At 34.3% G+C, this 19,173-nt stretch overlaps 1 protein-coding gene across 4 annotated transcripts; it reads right to left on the bottom strand.

Moving 5' to 3' along the window:
• TUBE1 (tubulin epsilon 1) lies at positions 1 to 19,169 on the bottom strand. Of its 4 annotated transcripts, none has more exons than XM_036871818.1 (12): positions 19,066 to 19,169; positions 18,898 to 18,971; positions 18,193 to 18,245; positions 15,653 to 15,710; positions 11,907 to 12,022; positions 9,373 to 9,494; positions 6,361 to 6,548; positions 5,967 to 6,142; positions 5,013 to 5,153; positions 1,924 to 2,064; positions 1,114 to 1,288; positions 1 to 808 (listed from the first exon to the last, which is right to left on the bottom strand). In XM_036871818.1, the coding sequence occupies exons 1-12, from the start codon at positions 19,088 to 19,090 to the stop codon at positions 650 to 652; spliced, it is 1,428 nt and encodes a 475-aa protein (XP_036727713.1). In that variant the 5' UTR covers positions 19,091 to 19,169; the 3' UTR covers positions 1 to 649. The 4 variants fall into 4 exon arrangements, with proteins under 4 accessions (XP_036727713.1, XP_036727716.1, XP_036727714.1 ...); XM_036871821.1 differs by lacking the exons at positions 18,898 to 18,971; positions 19,066 to 19,169 and adding exons at positions 13,211 to 13,255; positions 18,799 to 18,884; XM_036871819.1 differs by lacking the exon at positions 5,013 to 5,153 and having other exon boundaries at positions 19,066 to 19,168.
• Between the last annotated feature and the right edge of the window lie 4 nt (positions 19,170 to 19,173).

The raw sequence follows: 19,173 nt of genomic DNA, 5'->3' as shown, positions 1-19,173 counted from the left end.
CATAGTTTAAAAACATGGACATTTATTGTTACAAAATTAACTGGTTTGATAAAAAAACCATTATATTTAAAAATAATTTAATACAAGTTAAAATAATTGTAAATTGTGATTCTTTTGAGTGCGAACAAGTGGTTACCCAAAGAAGAAATAAAACCTCAAGATGCAATAAAATCTATTCCTGAAGTTAGTGGGTATTACATAGAAATATTTATACTGTGTTCTTCTACTCCCATATTTACTTTTAAAGAGTTAGAATTTAAACAGAATGTGAAGACATAAATTATCAATAAATATAAAAAATATATCTGTACAAGACTTTTATTGAAGACATGATTATCTCTGTATAAATGCCTAAATATGAGACTATAAATAAAATAAAATGTTGAAGAACTCTGTTCTCTCAATTTTAGAAAACACGACTTTTTGGAAGACAGATGTTTAAAGTCAAGGCACTAGGACTTGGCTAATTTCACACAGTGGGATCATCAACAAATTGTCATTAAATGGAAACTACTCTAAAGACAAAAACCTTCCCAATATGAAAAACACACATCAGGCTTTCTGAGTCACAAAAATTCTAAAATAGAAAGGTAAGGGGACAAAAAATGTGAAATTAAGAAAAAGAAATTGTATCCTTGGGGTTTCTTTTTCACACAGCTACGCGTAGTCTAGGTAAATCTTCTGCAGGCATGCTTTTTGTGGCATCCAGTTGGTTATATTCCTGTATGAGTGCTGATAAAGATGACATGGCTTCTGTGAAACAGCTTTCCTCCATCCCTTCAATTTGTAGATAGTGATGAAGATGAGCCTGTAAATAAAAAAACTGAATGATGTTGACCAGTTTCAGGAAATTTAATACAGACAACTATCCTATAATGTAAATATTCTTATTAAAATGATAGTTCACACTCAGCTTTACAAGAGAAATGAGAACCTAAATCCTATAAACCCATGAGATTTCTCATTTAGTCTGAGTAAGCCTCTCCTCTTCAGTTATAATCAATACACAGAGCAGGCGGGATCACACCTGATTTGTGTTACTTTAATTCTTGACAATACATCTTAAATAGCCAAAATAAACACATATAGTTAGAAAGGTGTACTGATGATTACCCTTTTTTTGTAGAGCCTCGTGAATCTCTCTCTCAGTTCTATGAAGGTAGGCTTCACGCATGTGTTGTTTGCTAAAGCTAATAATGAATGGGAATGGCCCACAGGAGGTACTGAACACAGGCTGGTCTTCCAGCCTTCTTGATTCCAGGAGACAAACCGTAGAGAAGGTTTTAATCTGAGATGCAAAAACTCAAAGGTAAGAATTAAGGTACTAAAATATCTGCCATATTATGGCAGCCCACATTAGTTAAACTAGGACATTACTAATGGTACCATTCTAAGTGCTTAGTATATAATGTAAGTTACCTATTTTTTAATACTAGCAGTATTATGGTACAGTCTGACAGTGAACTAAGGGACATAAATTGGCCGTAATGGTGATTCAAGAAGCTAGAAACACATTCCTTAACATTAGAAATCTGGGGATGAAAAGAAATGAAGGTATTATAATTTTCCTTACTTTGTAATTCAATAGAGCAGTTTTCCTAAAAATAAGACTGTCAAATAGTAACACAAACTTAGAAGCAGTGTAGTGGTAGTAGCGGTGGTAATAAAAACAATAACAATAGCTAAATTTCCTGAACATTTTCAGAAAATAACATCTCATCATTTAATGTGCATAACATAATTAACATAAATAACAACTTTGTACTATTATTATTCTTATTCTACATTTGAGGAAAACAGGCTGAGAGGCTAAGTAGCTTGCTCAAAGTCACACTTCAATTAAGTTCACAGTGCTACTTAACTACATGCTACACTGTTACAAACAGTACACATAACATTATCTTGAAAAATATAAAATTGAACCTTTCAATATTTCTGCGAAGATCAGAAATCTGTACATTTCCTCTAACCATGAGGGCACAGGCGAGGTAGAGACTATGTTTGGGGTCAGCTTGAATTAGCTGGTGATCTTTACTGAAGGCATCTGAAAACATCTGATCCAACCTAAAACAATGAGACAGTCACTGTTTATACAAAATACTGCACTACATCTTTCTTCTATGTGTAACTATAAAATGAAAAGACAGTCATCTACAGGTAAATACACTTCACACACAAATATATTCTGAATCTCAGCTATCATTTCCTCAAAGCAATCTGGATAAATATGAGGAGAGGAAATCACGCAATATTTTTTTTTAGGGAGAATAAAAAGCTTCTGCAATATATTGGTGATTTCAGGTAGCTACAAAATATTGACTACATCATTAGTGAGCTCTATGTAGTACTAATTTCTGAAAATTGTGTCATTTTTACTTAGTTCAGTACGCTTATCTACTTCATAGTATCAGAACTATCAAAACTAATTAAAAACCTACTACATTAAGATTACTTTGTCTATAAAATATATCATAAATTAGCTAGGAATAATAAGGAGGAAGCTATCAAAGGACAATGTTAGGCTCTCCAAAAAAGACACTACTCTATACCACTATTCCTGAAAAGGGAGGCTTTTAAGTGCATGAAGTCTTTTAACTTCATTCTTTTATCATTCCTCTAAAGAGAGGAAGATAAAAGTGACCGATGAAGTTTATATCTAATAATATGCAGGCTCCTAGGCCTCTAATATGACCCCAGTCTGGTTCTTAAATCCCACTGAACTCAATACAAATTGATTAGGTTCCTTAGATAACTCTAGCCAGAACTGTGTGCTAAATTTGCAGAATGTCTAGGAAGAGCCACAGAAATTACACTATGCTGCCTATTCATTCAGTAGATATTTACTAAATGCCTATTATGTGCCAGGCACTATTCTAGGTGCAAGAGACCCAGCAGTGAACAACAACAAAAATTTCCTACTCTAATGGAGCTTACATTCTATCCTGATTCTTCTACAGTAAGGATAGAGGACTCTCTTAGTGGATGGTGAGCTTTGGGGGATTCATGAATCCTCTACTGTGCTCAAAATTGTGGTGTGTATGTGCTTTTAGGCATTTTTATGAAGTCAAGGAAACCCAGAAAAGGTTAAGAACCACTATACAACAAGTAGGCACACTCATTCTTTTGTCAAAAAAATATAAAAACTAGCAAGGAGCTATTTATAGTTATTGGGATATTTCTCTTTACATTAGAAACAAGGAATTTAACATACACACTCTAATATGTGCTTTAACATTTTCATTGATAAAAATGGACTAGATGACGTTTATTAATATGAAGCACATCCAAAAACCATTCTCAGTTGTTTGTAAACTACTAATAAGAAATTAAAGTTTTAAAACTATGCCTTTTAATAGTACAATTTAAAAACAATTTATTATTTGCTCAAGGATAAACGTGTCCATATGTGGATATGGCAGCCTTTGAAATACCTATAGTACAGTAGAAGCAAAAAGAAAAAGGAAAAAACCCACAAAGCTAGAAAGAACACTGTGATAAGTTCCTTAAGAGTCTAACATTCTTAAGGTTCCTTACAGATTTTCCACTAACATATTTTAATTAAAAACAAACCTGCAACAAGCTATAATTATATAAATAAAAATTTTAAATGTTGACACTGTATTATTTTTATCAAAATATACCAAGCACGGGACTTCCCTGGTGGCACCGTGCTTAAAACTCCGTGCTTCCAATGCAGGGGGCCTGGGTTCAATCCCTGCTCGGGGAACTAAATGCCATATGCATGCTGCAACTAAGAGTTCGCATGCCACAACTAAGGAGCTGGTAAGCTGCAACTAAGGAGCCCACCTGCCACAACTAACGCCCGGCACAACCAAAAAGAAAAATGTGTACACACACACACAAGCAGGATTATGCTGAACTTAATTAGAAATTACATGTCTTTATTTTTTTAAGGAGTAACTTTAAATGTCTGGATAATCACTATTGTACAATAAATAGTTTAGCACCAATTTACATTCTATGTGTCCACATTAAAGGTGTACCTTTTACTAAATATACTCATTTTTAATATGCTGGGCTGATAATAAAAGCAAACATTTAATGATTGATTCCCATGTTCAGTAAACTATGCAAGTCGCTTAACCTGTTAAGCTCATCAGCATCCCACAAAGAAAGAGACCGCACCTATTAGTTGGCATAGTCAGTTATTTGTTACTTGCTCAAATAAAAGTTAATCAGTATTACTGTGACATTCCCACAGTATAGAATTGTTATGTTGCCAAAATTTAAACTATTAAAAAGATTTGTAATCTAGTTTTTACTTTATCATTTACATAATTTCCTCTAGCAGAGTCTGACAAGACCTTTTCCCTCAGTCAACTGTGAATGTCAGTGTGACCTTTTCAAGCTCATCATCACTGTATATGCTAAGAGTATGTTTCAACTACATTTTTGTTAAGTCAATTGATGTAAGTTTTATGCTTAAAAATGACACAGTTATAAAACAAGGTGTTCTGGAAGTGATACATAATAGCTATAATAGAGTAATATCTGTAAACCCTCTATGGTGCTAGACTGTGGTAAGAGCTTTAAAAGATACTCTTATTTAATATACCAACAAGCTTATGAGGTAGGTACTCTGACTCTCATTTTTAAAGATGATAAAAACTAAAAGTTCGTCACCTGCCCAAGGTTCTGTAGCTAGTAAATGATAGAATTAGCATTCGTACTTAAGTACATCAGACTTCAAAGCCTTTAAATCTTTTTCAATAAAAATTATATCTTTACTAATTTTCATAAGCTTAAAAATTTAGTTATTAGATTTAATTTCAAATAGTTTAATACTGACATTTTTAAACAATGACTTCTAAATAAGGAAGTATTCACTTAATGGAAAAATGGCTGTCATCACCTATATTTTATATAATTCTCACAAAGAAAATGGTATGAAGAAATAACTAGAGTTATTATAAACTTTTCTCTTTAAAATGTGTTTGTTTTTAAAGTAATTTGAGCCCTCAAGTAATTGGAATAAAGTTACTACATCTTACCTTCGAGAAGGAATGTTAACATCTGCCAGTGTATACAGAGGTGTTAGGCTGGACACAAGATAATGCAGTTGAGGAAAAGGAACTAAATTCATGCTGATTTCATTAAGGTCCATATTAAGGGATCCTTCAAACCTTGCAGAGCTAAAAAATTAACATTAAAGCACGAAAAATATTTAACTTAATGTAGCTTGATTTAGTCAGCAGGCACTTTCCTACATCCTTTTGTACGCTGTACTTCAGTAGAGAATATATGCTCTTTTTTTCTGTATTAGTGACATTTAGTATCATGAACATCGTGTATAAAGATAATTAAAATATAACATAACATCTACAGCAATTCTTATTTCAGGATTATCTGAAGTGTAACCACTCTATTACAGTTGCTAATTACCTACATAAAAATCTTACTTAAAACAGACTTTAGATTGAATTAAATACATACAATTCAATAGTTATTTATTCTGTAAGCCTTACTAAATTCCCCCGGGATTTGCTTACATGCTCTACAATTTGGAATATAATAATGCCAAAGCAATTTTTTAGATCAAAGTCGAAGAAATATTTTGGACCAGCTAATAAAGAGGTATAGATTAGCTGGTTTAAAAGGTTAAGACATTTCACAGCAAAAAAAAAAAAAAAAACCAAGTTTGTTTTTGTCTAACCAAGTGTTTCTCAACTGTATATCCTTCAAAACCCTTTACCATTTAACACCTGTTAATATTCCATGGAACGTACCTGGGGAAAATAAAATGCTGCTCTGGAGTCAGAGAAAATAAAATTCTGGTCTATCACTCCAAGATCTGAAAACGCTAGACAAACTAAAATTTTTATTTTAAATAAAGTTTTTAAAAAAGCTTCTACAACTCAGAATAACTAAAATATGCTACTGCAAAACATTATCAAAAGCAAGTGAAGTTTTTAAACTGCCCTTAAGTACACTGTCAACAGGATTACCTTGTTAGGTTGAGCAGCAAATTTGCCACAATGTTGTTCATTGCATCAAATGGTTTCTCCTGCCGCTTTTTAAAAGCTCCAGCACTTGAAGTAACCAGACTCTTTGGCTTTATAGCTGTACCCAACTTTCCAGAATTCACCATGAGGTCAATTTTGCTAATGATGTCAAATAAAGACTTTTAAGGAAAAAATATTGGGAGAGAAGCTATTAAGAAGAGAGGACATAGATGACATTCTACCAGGAAGAAAAGACAAAAAAAAGCAATTTAAACTTATTTTTTCTCTTAGACGGGTAGGCTGAAAAGTGAAGAGACTGTTTCACGTACACACATAAGCATAACATAGGATTGAATGTATACATAATATGTCCATAAATTACAATGCCATTTCTTACTTGGTTGTCAATGGGCAACACACAGTCTGCATGCTCATTAAGTTCCTTCATTGCCAACATGCTATTATAAGGCGAGGTTATGACATCATCTTCACCAGAAGGATAAACTGAAGTCACGAATCTGTATACTTCTGGGAATTCATCCTCAAGCACCTTTAAAAGAAATGTGCCAAGTCCAGATCCTGTTCCTGAAGATTAAGATTTCAAAAAGAAAACAGCATAAATGGTTCAGAATATAACGGAATTCTGTGTTTTTTTGGTAAAAACCTATTTATTAAAGACATACAATTTTCAACTTATTCCTGTGATTATATATTAACTAATTAATTTCAGATAAAGAAATGAAGACAATATAGGTAGTGAGACTTAAAGGCATGAATTCAACCTCTGGGTCTGACTGTGATGATGAGCGGCCTTTCTACATTTTACACTTTTTTACATTTAAGTTGTATCTCTATGATGTCAAAAGAACTGACTGAAGAGTAAAAAATGCAACTAAGACAGTATTTAGTCTACACTTGATGTTAAGCAACTTAAGAAAAAACAAACTATCTTGACATCTTTAGTGTAGCACCTATATAATCTTAATGATGAACATTATCCTGACATTAAGCAACTTAAATGCTGAGTTAAAATTGTTTAAAGTTAAGCATGACCAACTTGAATTTACAAAAATTTCAAAGAAGAAACTTTTTTACTATCTATCTAAAAGCAGAAACTCTAAGAATCTCATTAAGGTAATTTCCTGACACACAGAGTTACATATATATAAATTCAGATATTTTTAAGAACTTAAAGAGAGAAAAATGGAATCCTTTACCCTGGTGCTTTTCAAACTATGGCTTGTGAACCATCAGTGGGCTATGAAACTAATTTATAAGGTTAGGACCAGTATTTTCTTCTCTTAAATGAAATGCAGAAATATTAGTATGTCACATATGGTGTGGGTAAATAATCTTCTGTTTTAGTTTGTGTATGTTTGTGTGTGTGTTGGTTTGTAATGTAAAACGTATTTCTTGCTGTCCTGATGAGAAAAAGTTTAAAAGCCAATAATGCTCTAACCCCATTTGGATAAATATTAAAAGGCTATGATGTTAAAAATACTAGATGAAAGCGAGGGAGATTTTTTGGGTTAATCTTTAATGAGGACTTTCTAAGCATTATAAAAAACCAGAGCCATTATAGAACAGATAGTTTTGATTCCATTAAAAATAAACAAAACTCCCCTCTCTCTCTATATGTATATATAAAAACAAACAAAATAAAAAGGCAAACTAAGAAAAAATCTTCAAACATGATGGAGGACTAAATTTCTTTAATAAAGAAGGTCACAAATCAACAACAGAAAAATATGAATAATGCAATGGAAAAATGAGCAAAGGATATAAGTTGTAACTCAAAATAAATCAAATGGCAAATAGATGTAAAGATGCTCAACCTTTTCTCTAATTAAAAAATGCAAATTAAAACAATATAATTTTGAACATATTGTATTAGATTTATGTCTCATAATACTCAGTGTTGGTGACAGTGTGGGGAAATAAACTCTTATAAATTGCTGCTAATCATACGGATTGATGCAATAATATAGGAAGGTTATTTAGTAATATCAACCAAAACTTAAAATGTACATATTCTTTGGTTCCACTTTCCTTTCTAGGAATATTGCCTACAGCTATTGTGGCACAAATGAACAAAGATGTAGGTACCAGATGTTTGCTGGGGATTTTATGTAGTAGCTAAAAATCATAAATAACTTGACATCCATCAATGAGGAACTGACTTTAAAAATTATTACATATTCTCACAATTGGACAGAGCCGATGAAAGATGTTCTGGAAAGATTTAAAGTGAAAACATTACAGGGTAGTATGTATTGCATGATCTTGTTTATGTAAAAACACACACAATGGGCACAGGAAATATCTGGAAGGACAGACACTGGCAAACTTGATTATCTGTGAGGAGAGAGATCAGGGATTAGATGTGGGAAAAGACTTCATTTTCAGCCTTCAATATTATTTAAAGTATTTTTGCCATTTTCAGTGAATTATGAATAAAGTACAGTCTACTGAGATTCTGAGTAATAGAGGGATATAAAAAAAGCACCATAATGAACTATAAATCAAATTGGTTTTTTTCGAAAACTTACTCAAAATCTGCAGGTTAATTGTACCAGTATAAAGAAAATTAGTTTCTTAATTTAATGATTATGATGGTCTTCTAAAGGCATGGTTACACAGCAATTTTAACTTTAATTTTCAAATGCTATCATACTGAATAACAGATATGTATAAGAAAGTCAACTGTACATAACCTGATGAATATAAAAATCTTAATCTCAGCTTGGAGGAAAAAAGCATGGCAAATTTTTCTTTTCAAATAGGCTAATTCTCTTTTGAAATTATCAAATTATGATCTGTTTCTACTTCATGGAACAGGGGAGCAAAATACTTCACTTGCAAGGTACAGGCTTCCCTGGGAAAGAAAGCAATGCAGATCATTTATTCTAGGTCAAGGTGATTAATTACCATGTAAGGAATGATTTAAGGGAGTTGACTAAAAGGATTTCTTTTACTTATTTCTCTTATTGGACACAAGAAAGGATTGAAGGTGGTTAAAGAAAGGATACTGATATTCTTTTGCAAACGTACCTATGAATATGCCACAAATACTTAGTTCTAGTCAGCATATGAAACTGCACAAGCAAGCTCTTAGGAGAAAAGCAGCATTCCCAAAAAGCTTATACTGAAATCTACCTTCTACTAAAGATAAAAGAAAAAATTTTTTCAGATTCAGTTCTACTGACTCTTTAAAAGGGTTTAAATTTTTAAAAAATGGTCATAGTGACACAATTTGACAAAAATTTAAGATAAAAAGCTGTTATGTACATACATTCATAAACACACTCTTAATTCTTAAGCAAAGGTCTGAAAACAAGACTTATGTTGGCAAAATGAATTCTCACTTGCATTTTCACATTGTTATAGACAAATGAATAAATAATTTTACCTCCTCCCATGGAATGTATTACAAAAAAACACTGCAAACAATCACAGTGCTCTGCTGACTTTCTGAGTTTCTCTAAAATCTGTTCCTGATAAAGACTGCCAAACACTTTGTGACCCACAGCCCTGGAAAAAAGAATATAGATTAAAAAAAATATCCTTGCATTTATTATTTCAAGATTTTATTATTTCTGAACTAAATGAAAAGACTATAGATAAGCTTGAAAAAGTATTTTTACTGTAGTAAGTAAATTCTATTCCTGTTTAACATCAATAAATCATATTATGATATCTCAAGGATATAGGAAGATAATTTAACAAATATATATATACCTATAATCCTCAAATATCCTGATAAAATAGTTCATTATCAGTGGATATTAAACTATGGTTTTTAAAATTTATCTGCTCTTAAGGTATAATTACAACAAAACAAGTTTTTAGTTACATAGTTTTTTCTCATCTTCATTGAAAGTAAACTGATTGCACTGCCTTTTATGTATTAAAAAGCAGAATGTGGTCAACTAGAAAGACATAAAAGTAAAATTTAAACTGACCTACTTTGGTTTAAAACATGAAAAAAATATTGGTCATATCATGTTATTACTAGATGAAATGCCACACAGTACAAAACTGATATTCATGAGGCTCTTCAAGCCTTTTTGGTTGCCCAAATTTGCAAGTATTATTATGATGAATTGAAATGTAAGAACGATTTCCACACAACATGTAGTCAGGTGTAACTCAAAAGTTACAGAATAAGTTATACGACAATTAGAGAAAGCTGGTTGGATAGTTAGGTGGACTCACTTATTTAGTGACTGGTTCTCCCCAAATGAGTCTCAAGACTCAAATTCATGCTTTAGTAAAATTACACAATATTACACATTATAAACCTGAGGGACTAACTGCAAATAATTTAAATAACAAATATTAGATTGGCAAACAAGAAGCTACTTACTTTTTAAAAAACAGCAAAAGCAGTGTCAATGTAAATTTTAAAATGATCACTGTTGGAGCTTTTTTCCCATTAAGGAGAAGAGACCATTATATATTTAAGGGCTAAATATAGCCTCAGACTGACCTTGAATGCTAGGACACTGGTCTGGCTTGCATCTCTATCAATTCTATTAAATCTGACCCATGGGAAAATTTTGACGGAGTCAAATACTATAGGTAAGAGAACAGTTTATAAAAATACTTACAACTTTTAAATTGATACAGCCACTATGGAGAACAGTATGGAGGTTCCTTAAAAAACTAAAAATAGAACTACCATATGACCCAGCAATCTCACTACTGGGCAAATACCCTGAGAAAACCACAACTCAAAAAGACTCATGTACCACAATGTTCACTGCAGCACTATTTACAATAGCTAGGACATGGAAGCAACCTAAGTGTCCATCAACAGATGAATGGATAAAGATGTGGCACATATATACAATGGAATATTAATCTGCCATAAAAAGAAACAAAATTGAGTTATTTGTAGTGAGGTGGATGGACCTAGAGTCTGTCATACAGAGTGAAGTAAGTCAGAAAGAGAAAAACAAATACCATACGCTAACACATATATATGGAATCTAAAAAAAAAAAAAAGGTTCTGAAGAACCTAGGGGCAGGATGGGAATAAAGATGCAGACAGAGAGAATGGACTTGAGGACACAGGGAGGGGGAAGGGTAAGCTGGGACAAAGTGAGAGAGTGGCATGGACATATATACACTACCAAATGTAAAACAGCTAGCTAGTGGGAAGCAGCTGCATAGCACAGGGAGATCAGCTCCGTGCTTTGTGACCACCTAGACGGGTGGGAGGGTGGGACGCAAGAGGCAGGGGATATGGGGATATATGTATACGTATAGCTGATTCACTTTGTTATACAGCAGAAACTAACACAACGATGTAAAGCAATTATACTCCAATAAAGATGTTAAAAAAAAAAAGGTAAGGGTTTTCATATACAAATTAGTATGCCAGCCACATTGTTCCGTGCCTTAATACTTCTGATTTTTAAAATGTTAGAAAATTTCCATGCAGATGTTACATTTTATAAGAGTTGCATGATTTTCCATTGTATGGATATACTATAATTGATTTAAACAAGCCCCTGTTGAGTATTATCTGATGTTAAATACAATGTTTCAGTGAACAATCTTTCATTTGTATCTTTATGGACAAGTGAAGAGTTATATAGAATAAATATATAAATGTGGAACTACTTAAAAAAAAAATAAAACTTTTGTCACTACTTAGCAGTTATGCAAGAATCAAATTACAATGAGAAATTTAGTAAATCAATTTTTCATGATTCATCTTTTTCTTAAAAAAAAAAAAAGAAACAACTAGGATACAGATGGCTTCCAAGTATTGTGAACACCATCATCTATCAAGGAAAAGATGATGGGCTGAAAGGCCTAGAGTTAGGTATGGCAAGTTGTATCTTGCTTTCATGTCAGCAGGACCTATCAGAATAAAGGAAAGATTTCTCATTTTTTTCAGATGACATTTAATTTTTACATCCAGCATATTCTCACCAATTATTCCCTGAGCCAGAAATATCAGTGATGAGCTGCTTACTATCAAATACATCTCTCAATGGTCCCTGAAGAATTTCATTTACTACCCCTTCCTCCATGTCAATCAAGACAGCCTGAGAAAGACAAATAAAATGTAATTAGCATATTTTTCTTCAGTCACTCTGTAAATAAAAAGAATTTTTGAGCTAGAAGTTGCATTGTTCTTTTTATAGTTTAAGTTTGATCAAATCTTTGACTCTCTTTGTGCAGTCTGTTATAAAAATTAAAAAATAATTTCACTCTGCTCCAAAGGTGGAATCCAATGAAAAGATGGATTCTAAATTCTTACCCTAAGAATAAGAAGGAAAAAAAGGAACTGAATAATTCTGATTTTCTAACAATTCTTTTATTTATGTGCTTATGTGACTATAAATTTCTTGAGAACAAGGTCTCAGAAGTTTAGAAGGTAACCTTAACCAGAAACAATTCTCAATAAATGTAGGGTTCATTAATGTATTTGGTCACTAGGAATAACCATGCTGCTCTTTATGAATCACAGCTGAAAACTGTCCAAATCAAATTAGTAAACTACTATTATGTGCAAAGCCAAGGCACTGGATAGATGTCAAAGATGACAACAGGGTCCCTTCCCTTAAGTAACTCGCAATCTGAATTCACAAACTCACTAAATATCACAAACTTTATTGACATGGGAGATAACCTCTATTACTAAGAAGAAAATGAGAAAATAAAACATAAAATTAGCTATGGAAAGAAAAACAGAAAAGACTGGATGGAAATACAGCAAAATGTAAGCAGGGATAGCTTGGTAGTAGAATTATATACCCTCTGTCCCCACTGTTTTGTACTTTACTTTCTATATTTTCTACACTGAGGAAGAATGAAAGAGTAAAATAGAGTTAAATAAATAAAAAAGCAAAGCTGAAAAAAGTAATCTGAAATGATGTTAGGGTACCCTTTAACCTAAGCCTTTGATTCAGTGTCACAGAGAAAGTGCTTGATTTATGGGCTTTTTCAGTGCTGGTGAGCATGTAACATTAAGCACTTCCTACATGCCACTGTACATGTATCACCCCATTTAATCCTCACAACCCTATGCATAGGTACTGTAATTACTCCCAGTTTACACATGAGGAAACTGAGGCCTAGAAAAGTTAAATAACTTGGCTGTGATCATCCAGCTAGGAAGTGGTAGAGCTGATTCAAACCTGGCTAGCCTGGCTGCAGAATCTTCACTCTTAACCACCAAACTCTATGCTCTATTATCTTATCAAAGGGAGACAGTCAAGTTTGGCACTTACCGAGTACTGACTACAGTGGAGTCACAATTTATGCCCATTTAAATCCTGTGAATTCAATTATTTGTGTAATTAAGTATGCTACTGTAAGCTGGCAATTAAAATATTATTACACAGTACTTTAGAAATATATTTCTAATTGTATGGTAGTATACCATTTTTTTTTTAACATCTTTATTGGAGTATAATTATTTTACAATGGTGTGTTAGTTTCTGCTTTATAACAAAGTGAATCAGTTATACATATACATATATCCCCATATCTCCTCCCTCTTGCGTCTCCCTCCCACTCTCCCTATCCCACCCCTCTAGGTGGTCACAAAGCACCGAGCTGATCTCCCTGTGCTATCCGGCTGCTTCCCACTAGCTATCTATTTTACATTTGGTAGTGTATATATGTCCATGCCACTCTCTCACTTTGTCCCAGCTTACCCTTCCCCTCCCCGTGTCCTCAAGTCCATTCTCTAGTAGGTCTGCATCTTTATTCCCATCCTGCCCCTAGGTTCTTCATGACCTTTTTTTTTTTTTTTAAGATTCCATATATATGTGTTAGCATATGGTATTTGTTTTTCTCTTTCTGACTTACTTCACTCTGTATGACAGACTCTAGGTCCATCCACCTCACTACAAATAACTCAATTTCGTTTCTTTTTATGGCTGAGTAATATCACATGTTATATCATCATATTATAGTGGTATATTAGAAAGACTGTAAAATTCTGTTTTATAAATGTGCTCCTTTAAATACAGCATCAATATACATACACAGGACTATACAGGGTCATTTCTTGGCAATTTTAGGGATTTTCAAGGATATTTTTGATAACATGCAATTTTTATCTTAAATGCTGACTTTAACACCTAATCAACCACGTAAGAGGCATTTCACTGTTGCGTAAGATTACAAAAAAGAACAAAATTAGCTTCTACTGTCCTTGCTCCAAAACAGATTTACTGAGATGATTTGTGGAAGATTAAACATATTTAAGCCATGCTTTCAATTACTTTGCAATCAGGCAAAGGAAGGGGAATACAGAATACAAACTGACATTCAAGCACCTCCTGAAGTCAGTTTTGAGAGAATCATCACTGTCGGAGTCACTTAGCACTAAACCCTGACAGTCTGTAACTCATTCAATCTTTCCTTAGTCACATAAGACCTCTGATTTGTTTTTCCATCGGAAATTAATTACAATTACAAGGAATTATTCTGGATTCCTCACTTAGCCATCCAAGATCTGGAGTCACAATTTCCAAGATTTGATGTTTATTATTTTCTTCCAGAGCTACCTGGTGATAGCTTTCAGGCCCTTGAGCTTCCCCTTAATTGTAATACAGGATTTACAAAATTCTGAGTGTTTGCCTATTAACACAGTGGAGGAACTCAGCCACCAAATTATCTTTTGAAGCCTAGACTCTTCAGTGATCAGAGCCACATGATACCAAGACTACTAAGAAGAAATGGAAGAACACCTTCTAGGAAAAAAGCCAAAGGCTATAGAAACATGCTGATTTATTCTCTTCCAGCAGTGTTTCCTCCATTTCCCAGCTTGCTCACTGGTAGGGTGGTGGGAAAGAGCTCAAATTGGGACTGGTCTAGGAAATGTCAACGTTTCTTTATCTCTGAGTAAGATTTGGATTGGGATGTTAGCACTCTCCAAGGCATGAACTATACCCAATGTTAATCAATTATCCTAACAGACTACAAGCACATAGTCTCTGCCCCAAATTTGTTTCCCAAGAACACTGGACATCACAGATACAAGGAGATGGTTCCCAGGTACTACAACACTACTGCTCTCTACTCTTTCAGCCACTACTCCAGGTCTGATCCTTATCATCTCAATTACTTCCAGAGCACCAAAACTGCCTTTCTTTTCTGTCACAGTCAAACATTACTGATCAACAACTGGAAAAAGCAGTTTGTTGCAGAGACACAATCACAAAAGAGAAGTGTTATTGCAATGAGATTAAGACTAAATGTGGGCTATTGACTAGAAGTATTTTTGTTCAGGAGGTCTTACATGGTTATGTTATGTATTCACTAGAATGTGGTTGAATCTATGCTTTGTACTGGGAATAGTAACTCCGGTGCAAATAAACCTTTCATCATTTTTATATGAAAATTAACCTTCACTAGAATGTATTTTAGGCTTAGAGTTAAGAAAGCTTTTGTTATCATTTATCTAGACATATATTTCCCCTAAAACATTTAGAAAAAAATGCCAAATATGCAGTATTTTCACTTTAAGCACAAAATTTTCCCCCTAAAGTTTCATGGAGACACAAATGTCTGCTTAATTATATTTATATTAAATGTGGCTTAGCAAATACCTTGTTTTTATTTTGAGAAGTTAAATTAAAATTTTATTCTTATGATAGTTACAGAAGTAGAGTTATTTTAAAAACACATGCAATATAAGAATCCAAGTGTATAAGACTTACTCGTGCTTTTAAAGAACGAATTTTCCCCTTGGAAATACTGCCACCATCACCAACCACTCTGAAAGATAAAAGATGAGAAAAGGTCATAACATCTTCCACGCTAACAGTGCTATCAGGTAATAAAGTTAACTTCCATTCACATAGTAAAGCTACTTATAGGCCAAGTGAGGCAGACACAAAAGGCAACAAAGAAGCCATTCATAATCTCCTTCTCCCTTACCCACCTCCCAATAGGCTGAAAAAGTGAGGTACTTATTTCCCTGGCTTTCTTTGTAGTTTGGGCTGGTCATGTAATCCAGTTCTGGGTAATGAAATAAAAAGGAGATGTTCTGGGAAGCTTTCTGATAAAAAGGACCAGATGCAGTTGGTCCTTTTTCCTACCTTGAACACGAATCTGGATGGGATTCCTGGCAGTGGAGGCTGTCATTTTATGGTTATGAAGTAAAAAAACATGAGGACAAAAAACCAACACATGAAAAAATATGACAGTATCCTGGTCTTTAGGGCACCTCTCTAAACACAGATTTCTTTGTATGTGACATAACTGGATACATCTACTGTTTAAGCCACCATTAGTGAGGCTTTCTGTTGTAGCCAGACACACATCAACTAACATACCAGTGATATACAGTTGAGTATCTAAGGCTGTTCCTAGAATCTCATGTTGAAGATAAGTCACCAAAGTAACTAAATCTATGACTACAAACAGTGGACAAGTCAATATAGTTTACAAGACAGAATATATGAAGGTAAGCTGAATTGAGCATAGATGATGCTATAGGTCGGGGGCTGATAATCTATAATCCTCAAGCCAAGTCTGACCAGCTACTTGTGAAAACAAGTTTTATTGGAACAAAGCCACGCTCATTTGTTTATGTACTATCTATACCTGCATTCATACTACAATGGCGGACTCAAGGAGATGTGATATGGATTTTATGGTCTGCAAAACCTGAAATATCTACCATCTGGTCCTTTACAGGAAAGGTTTGCTAACCCCTGGTATAGGTAAATTCCTATCATGTTATTAAAAAGCTATGATAATTTCCTCAAATAAAGAAGTATATACAAAGGTGTGGTCTTATTTTTGAAAAATAGTTTTTGTACTAACTTGTGGAATAGATGCTGCATGTGTTGATACTACGCTGGAAAAAAGAGCAAGATGCCAAGGCCCTTCTCCTCAAACTTGATATTGGAGAAATAAGTATGCTCTCAGGTTAAATTATAAAACGAACCGAGTAGATGAGAATAGAGTTATGTAAAGTCATCTGATTAAGAGAGAATGGCTTCCAGGCTGAGTCTCAACTATGTAATATTCAATGAAAGGAGTATTACAGAGGGAATGGAAGTACAGATTTAGTTAGAATACTACCTAAAAGGAAGTATTACAAAGGCAAATTTGAGTCTCTTAACTGTATGTAGGGGAGAAGATGTTCTAGTTTACAAACAAGAAGTAATCTAGTCTATGTGACAGATATCTCCATATTAATAAAGATAAATAACACCAGTCATTAAGGTAATACAACTAACTTACCTTGGTCTGATTCCATGGTCACTAAGTAACCTTTTATTACTTAGCTTTCCTGATAGACTTCCTACAGAAGAGAATGTGCTTTTGAAAGAAAATGGGTGTCTAGTCTTTTTGAGTTATAGCTCCACTGTCCATGACTACATTGACTTTCTGCTTTGTAATTTCCTATCTGAGTTTGGTTTATCTGCCTGTACTAGAGAGCACTGGACCCATTCTCAAGATGTCATCGAAGTTTCTGAGTTTGCAAGCCTGAGGGTCAGACTCTGAAATTCACTAAGGAAGTCGGGCCTAATTAGCCTTCCCGGAGAGATAACTGCCGCAAACACCGAACCAACTAATTCAAACTAGAACTGAAATCTTTATTAGATTAAAACTGGATATAAAGTATGTATTTTTCAGTTCAAGCCCGGCAGGTTTAGTTTTATTAAGCATTTTGAAAATGCATGAACTTCATGATTTAACATTAAAAGCTTAGAAACACACCCTGAATGTCAAATTACTCTTTCAGGTAAACGATATATACTTACATATACCTTTTATTAAATAAAACTAATCTGACAACTGCTTTGCTCCTTTTTAGCACATTCTATTTGTAGAGCAAATACTCCTGACCACAAGTAATATCACATAAGTGTAAACAATATATTTTTCTTTCAAAAGTTAGCCATTATTGAATGCACTAACAAGACACTCTCAGGGAGATTTTCAGCATTCCTTTTAGTGAAACTTTATTTCAAGGTCAAGTTAAAATTAAGCACACTAAAGTTTCTTTTTATTCCTTTATATGGCTTTAAAAGGAAACCTGTTGTCCTGCTCTGCCTAATGATATGAGAATATTAATGACAAGAGAATGACAATATGCTTTCAATAATGAGAAAAACAAACAAAAAAGCCAAACAACTTCTTTACAGCTATCAACTGCTTTTACTGTCCTCTGAAGAATTTTCTCCCAAACTGCTGACATGAAAATAATTATTAAGCTATGTGACAGACTTTAACCCCATCTTACCTGGTATCCACATTTCTAAAGAAGCTGCTTATTGCCTCATCATAAATTGCTTTCTAAAAAAAAAAAAACATTTATTAGCGCTTGATTACGTTTTGCCTCTTTCCCAAACGAAGTCCTTTTAATTTAATAATCCCACAATACTTTAAAGGCTGGCATACGGCTACAATAAGAAAAAGCAAACAATCATAAAATGCTTATACTGATTCTTCCAATCTAGAGAAGAGCAAATACCGCGAGATATATGGATTAAGTGCAGCTGAAGGTACTGAGAAAAGGCGTCCCCACAGGACTGTAGAGCAGGTGCATCACATGAGAGCTTTCCCTGCATTCTTGGTGATCATTTAAAAAGCTGACTGGTTAAATTAAGGAATATAATGCCACACATGGTACCTATTTTACAAAGTACTTTCACATATGCTATCTCATTGCTTCTCACAAGAACCCTGATAAAGACGCAACCCTGAGAATTAAGGAACCTTAAGACTAAGGTCTCCGGCGAGTGTTCGTTTGGACTCTTGTGCCTAACGCCAACAGACGTTTACAAACCAGCTTAAACCAGAAGTTTAAAAACTCTTCCCTTTACCGAGAAGATCCCATACAACTTACACCGGCCAGATAAAAGCTCCCGGAGTATTAATTCTTATTTTTTGGAAGAGCCTCGGGGACAGGCGGGCATGGGGGTCTCCCGCGCGGCGGGGCCGGTACCTGGTTGACCGCGGCGTGCTCCCTCAGCGCCAGGTCCCAGAAGCAGCAGCCAATCTGGTTTCCGCACTGGCCGACTGCGCCCAGGAAGGTAAGAGAATAGACATTAGGCAGCAACAGGGCCACTCGCCTCGGCGGCGACCAGGTCCCCACCCTCCCGGGGCGGCTTACCCTGTATGACCACCGACTGGGTCATGCTGCGGCGCGGCCGCCCCGCTGCAACCAGGAGCCCACGCCGGCCTGCGTATTTCCGGCCCACCAACTGCTCTCTCCGAGGCG

The sequence above is a fragment of the Balaenoptera musculus genome, chromosome 12, assembly GCF_009873245.2.
Source record: "Balaenoptera musculus isolate JJ_BM4_2016_0621 chromosome 12, mBalMus1.pri.v3, whole genome shotgun sequence".
Lineage (NCBI taxonomy): Eukaryota > Metazoa > Chordata > Mammalia > Artiodactyla > Balaenopteridae > Balaenoptera > Balaenoptera musculus.
This window is presented reverse-complemented; position numbering and strand designations above follow the sequence as displayed.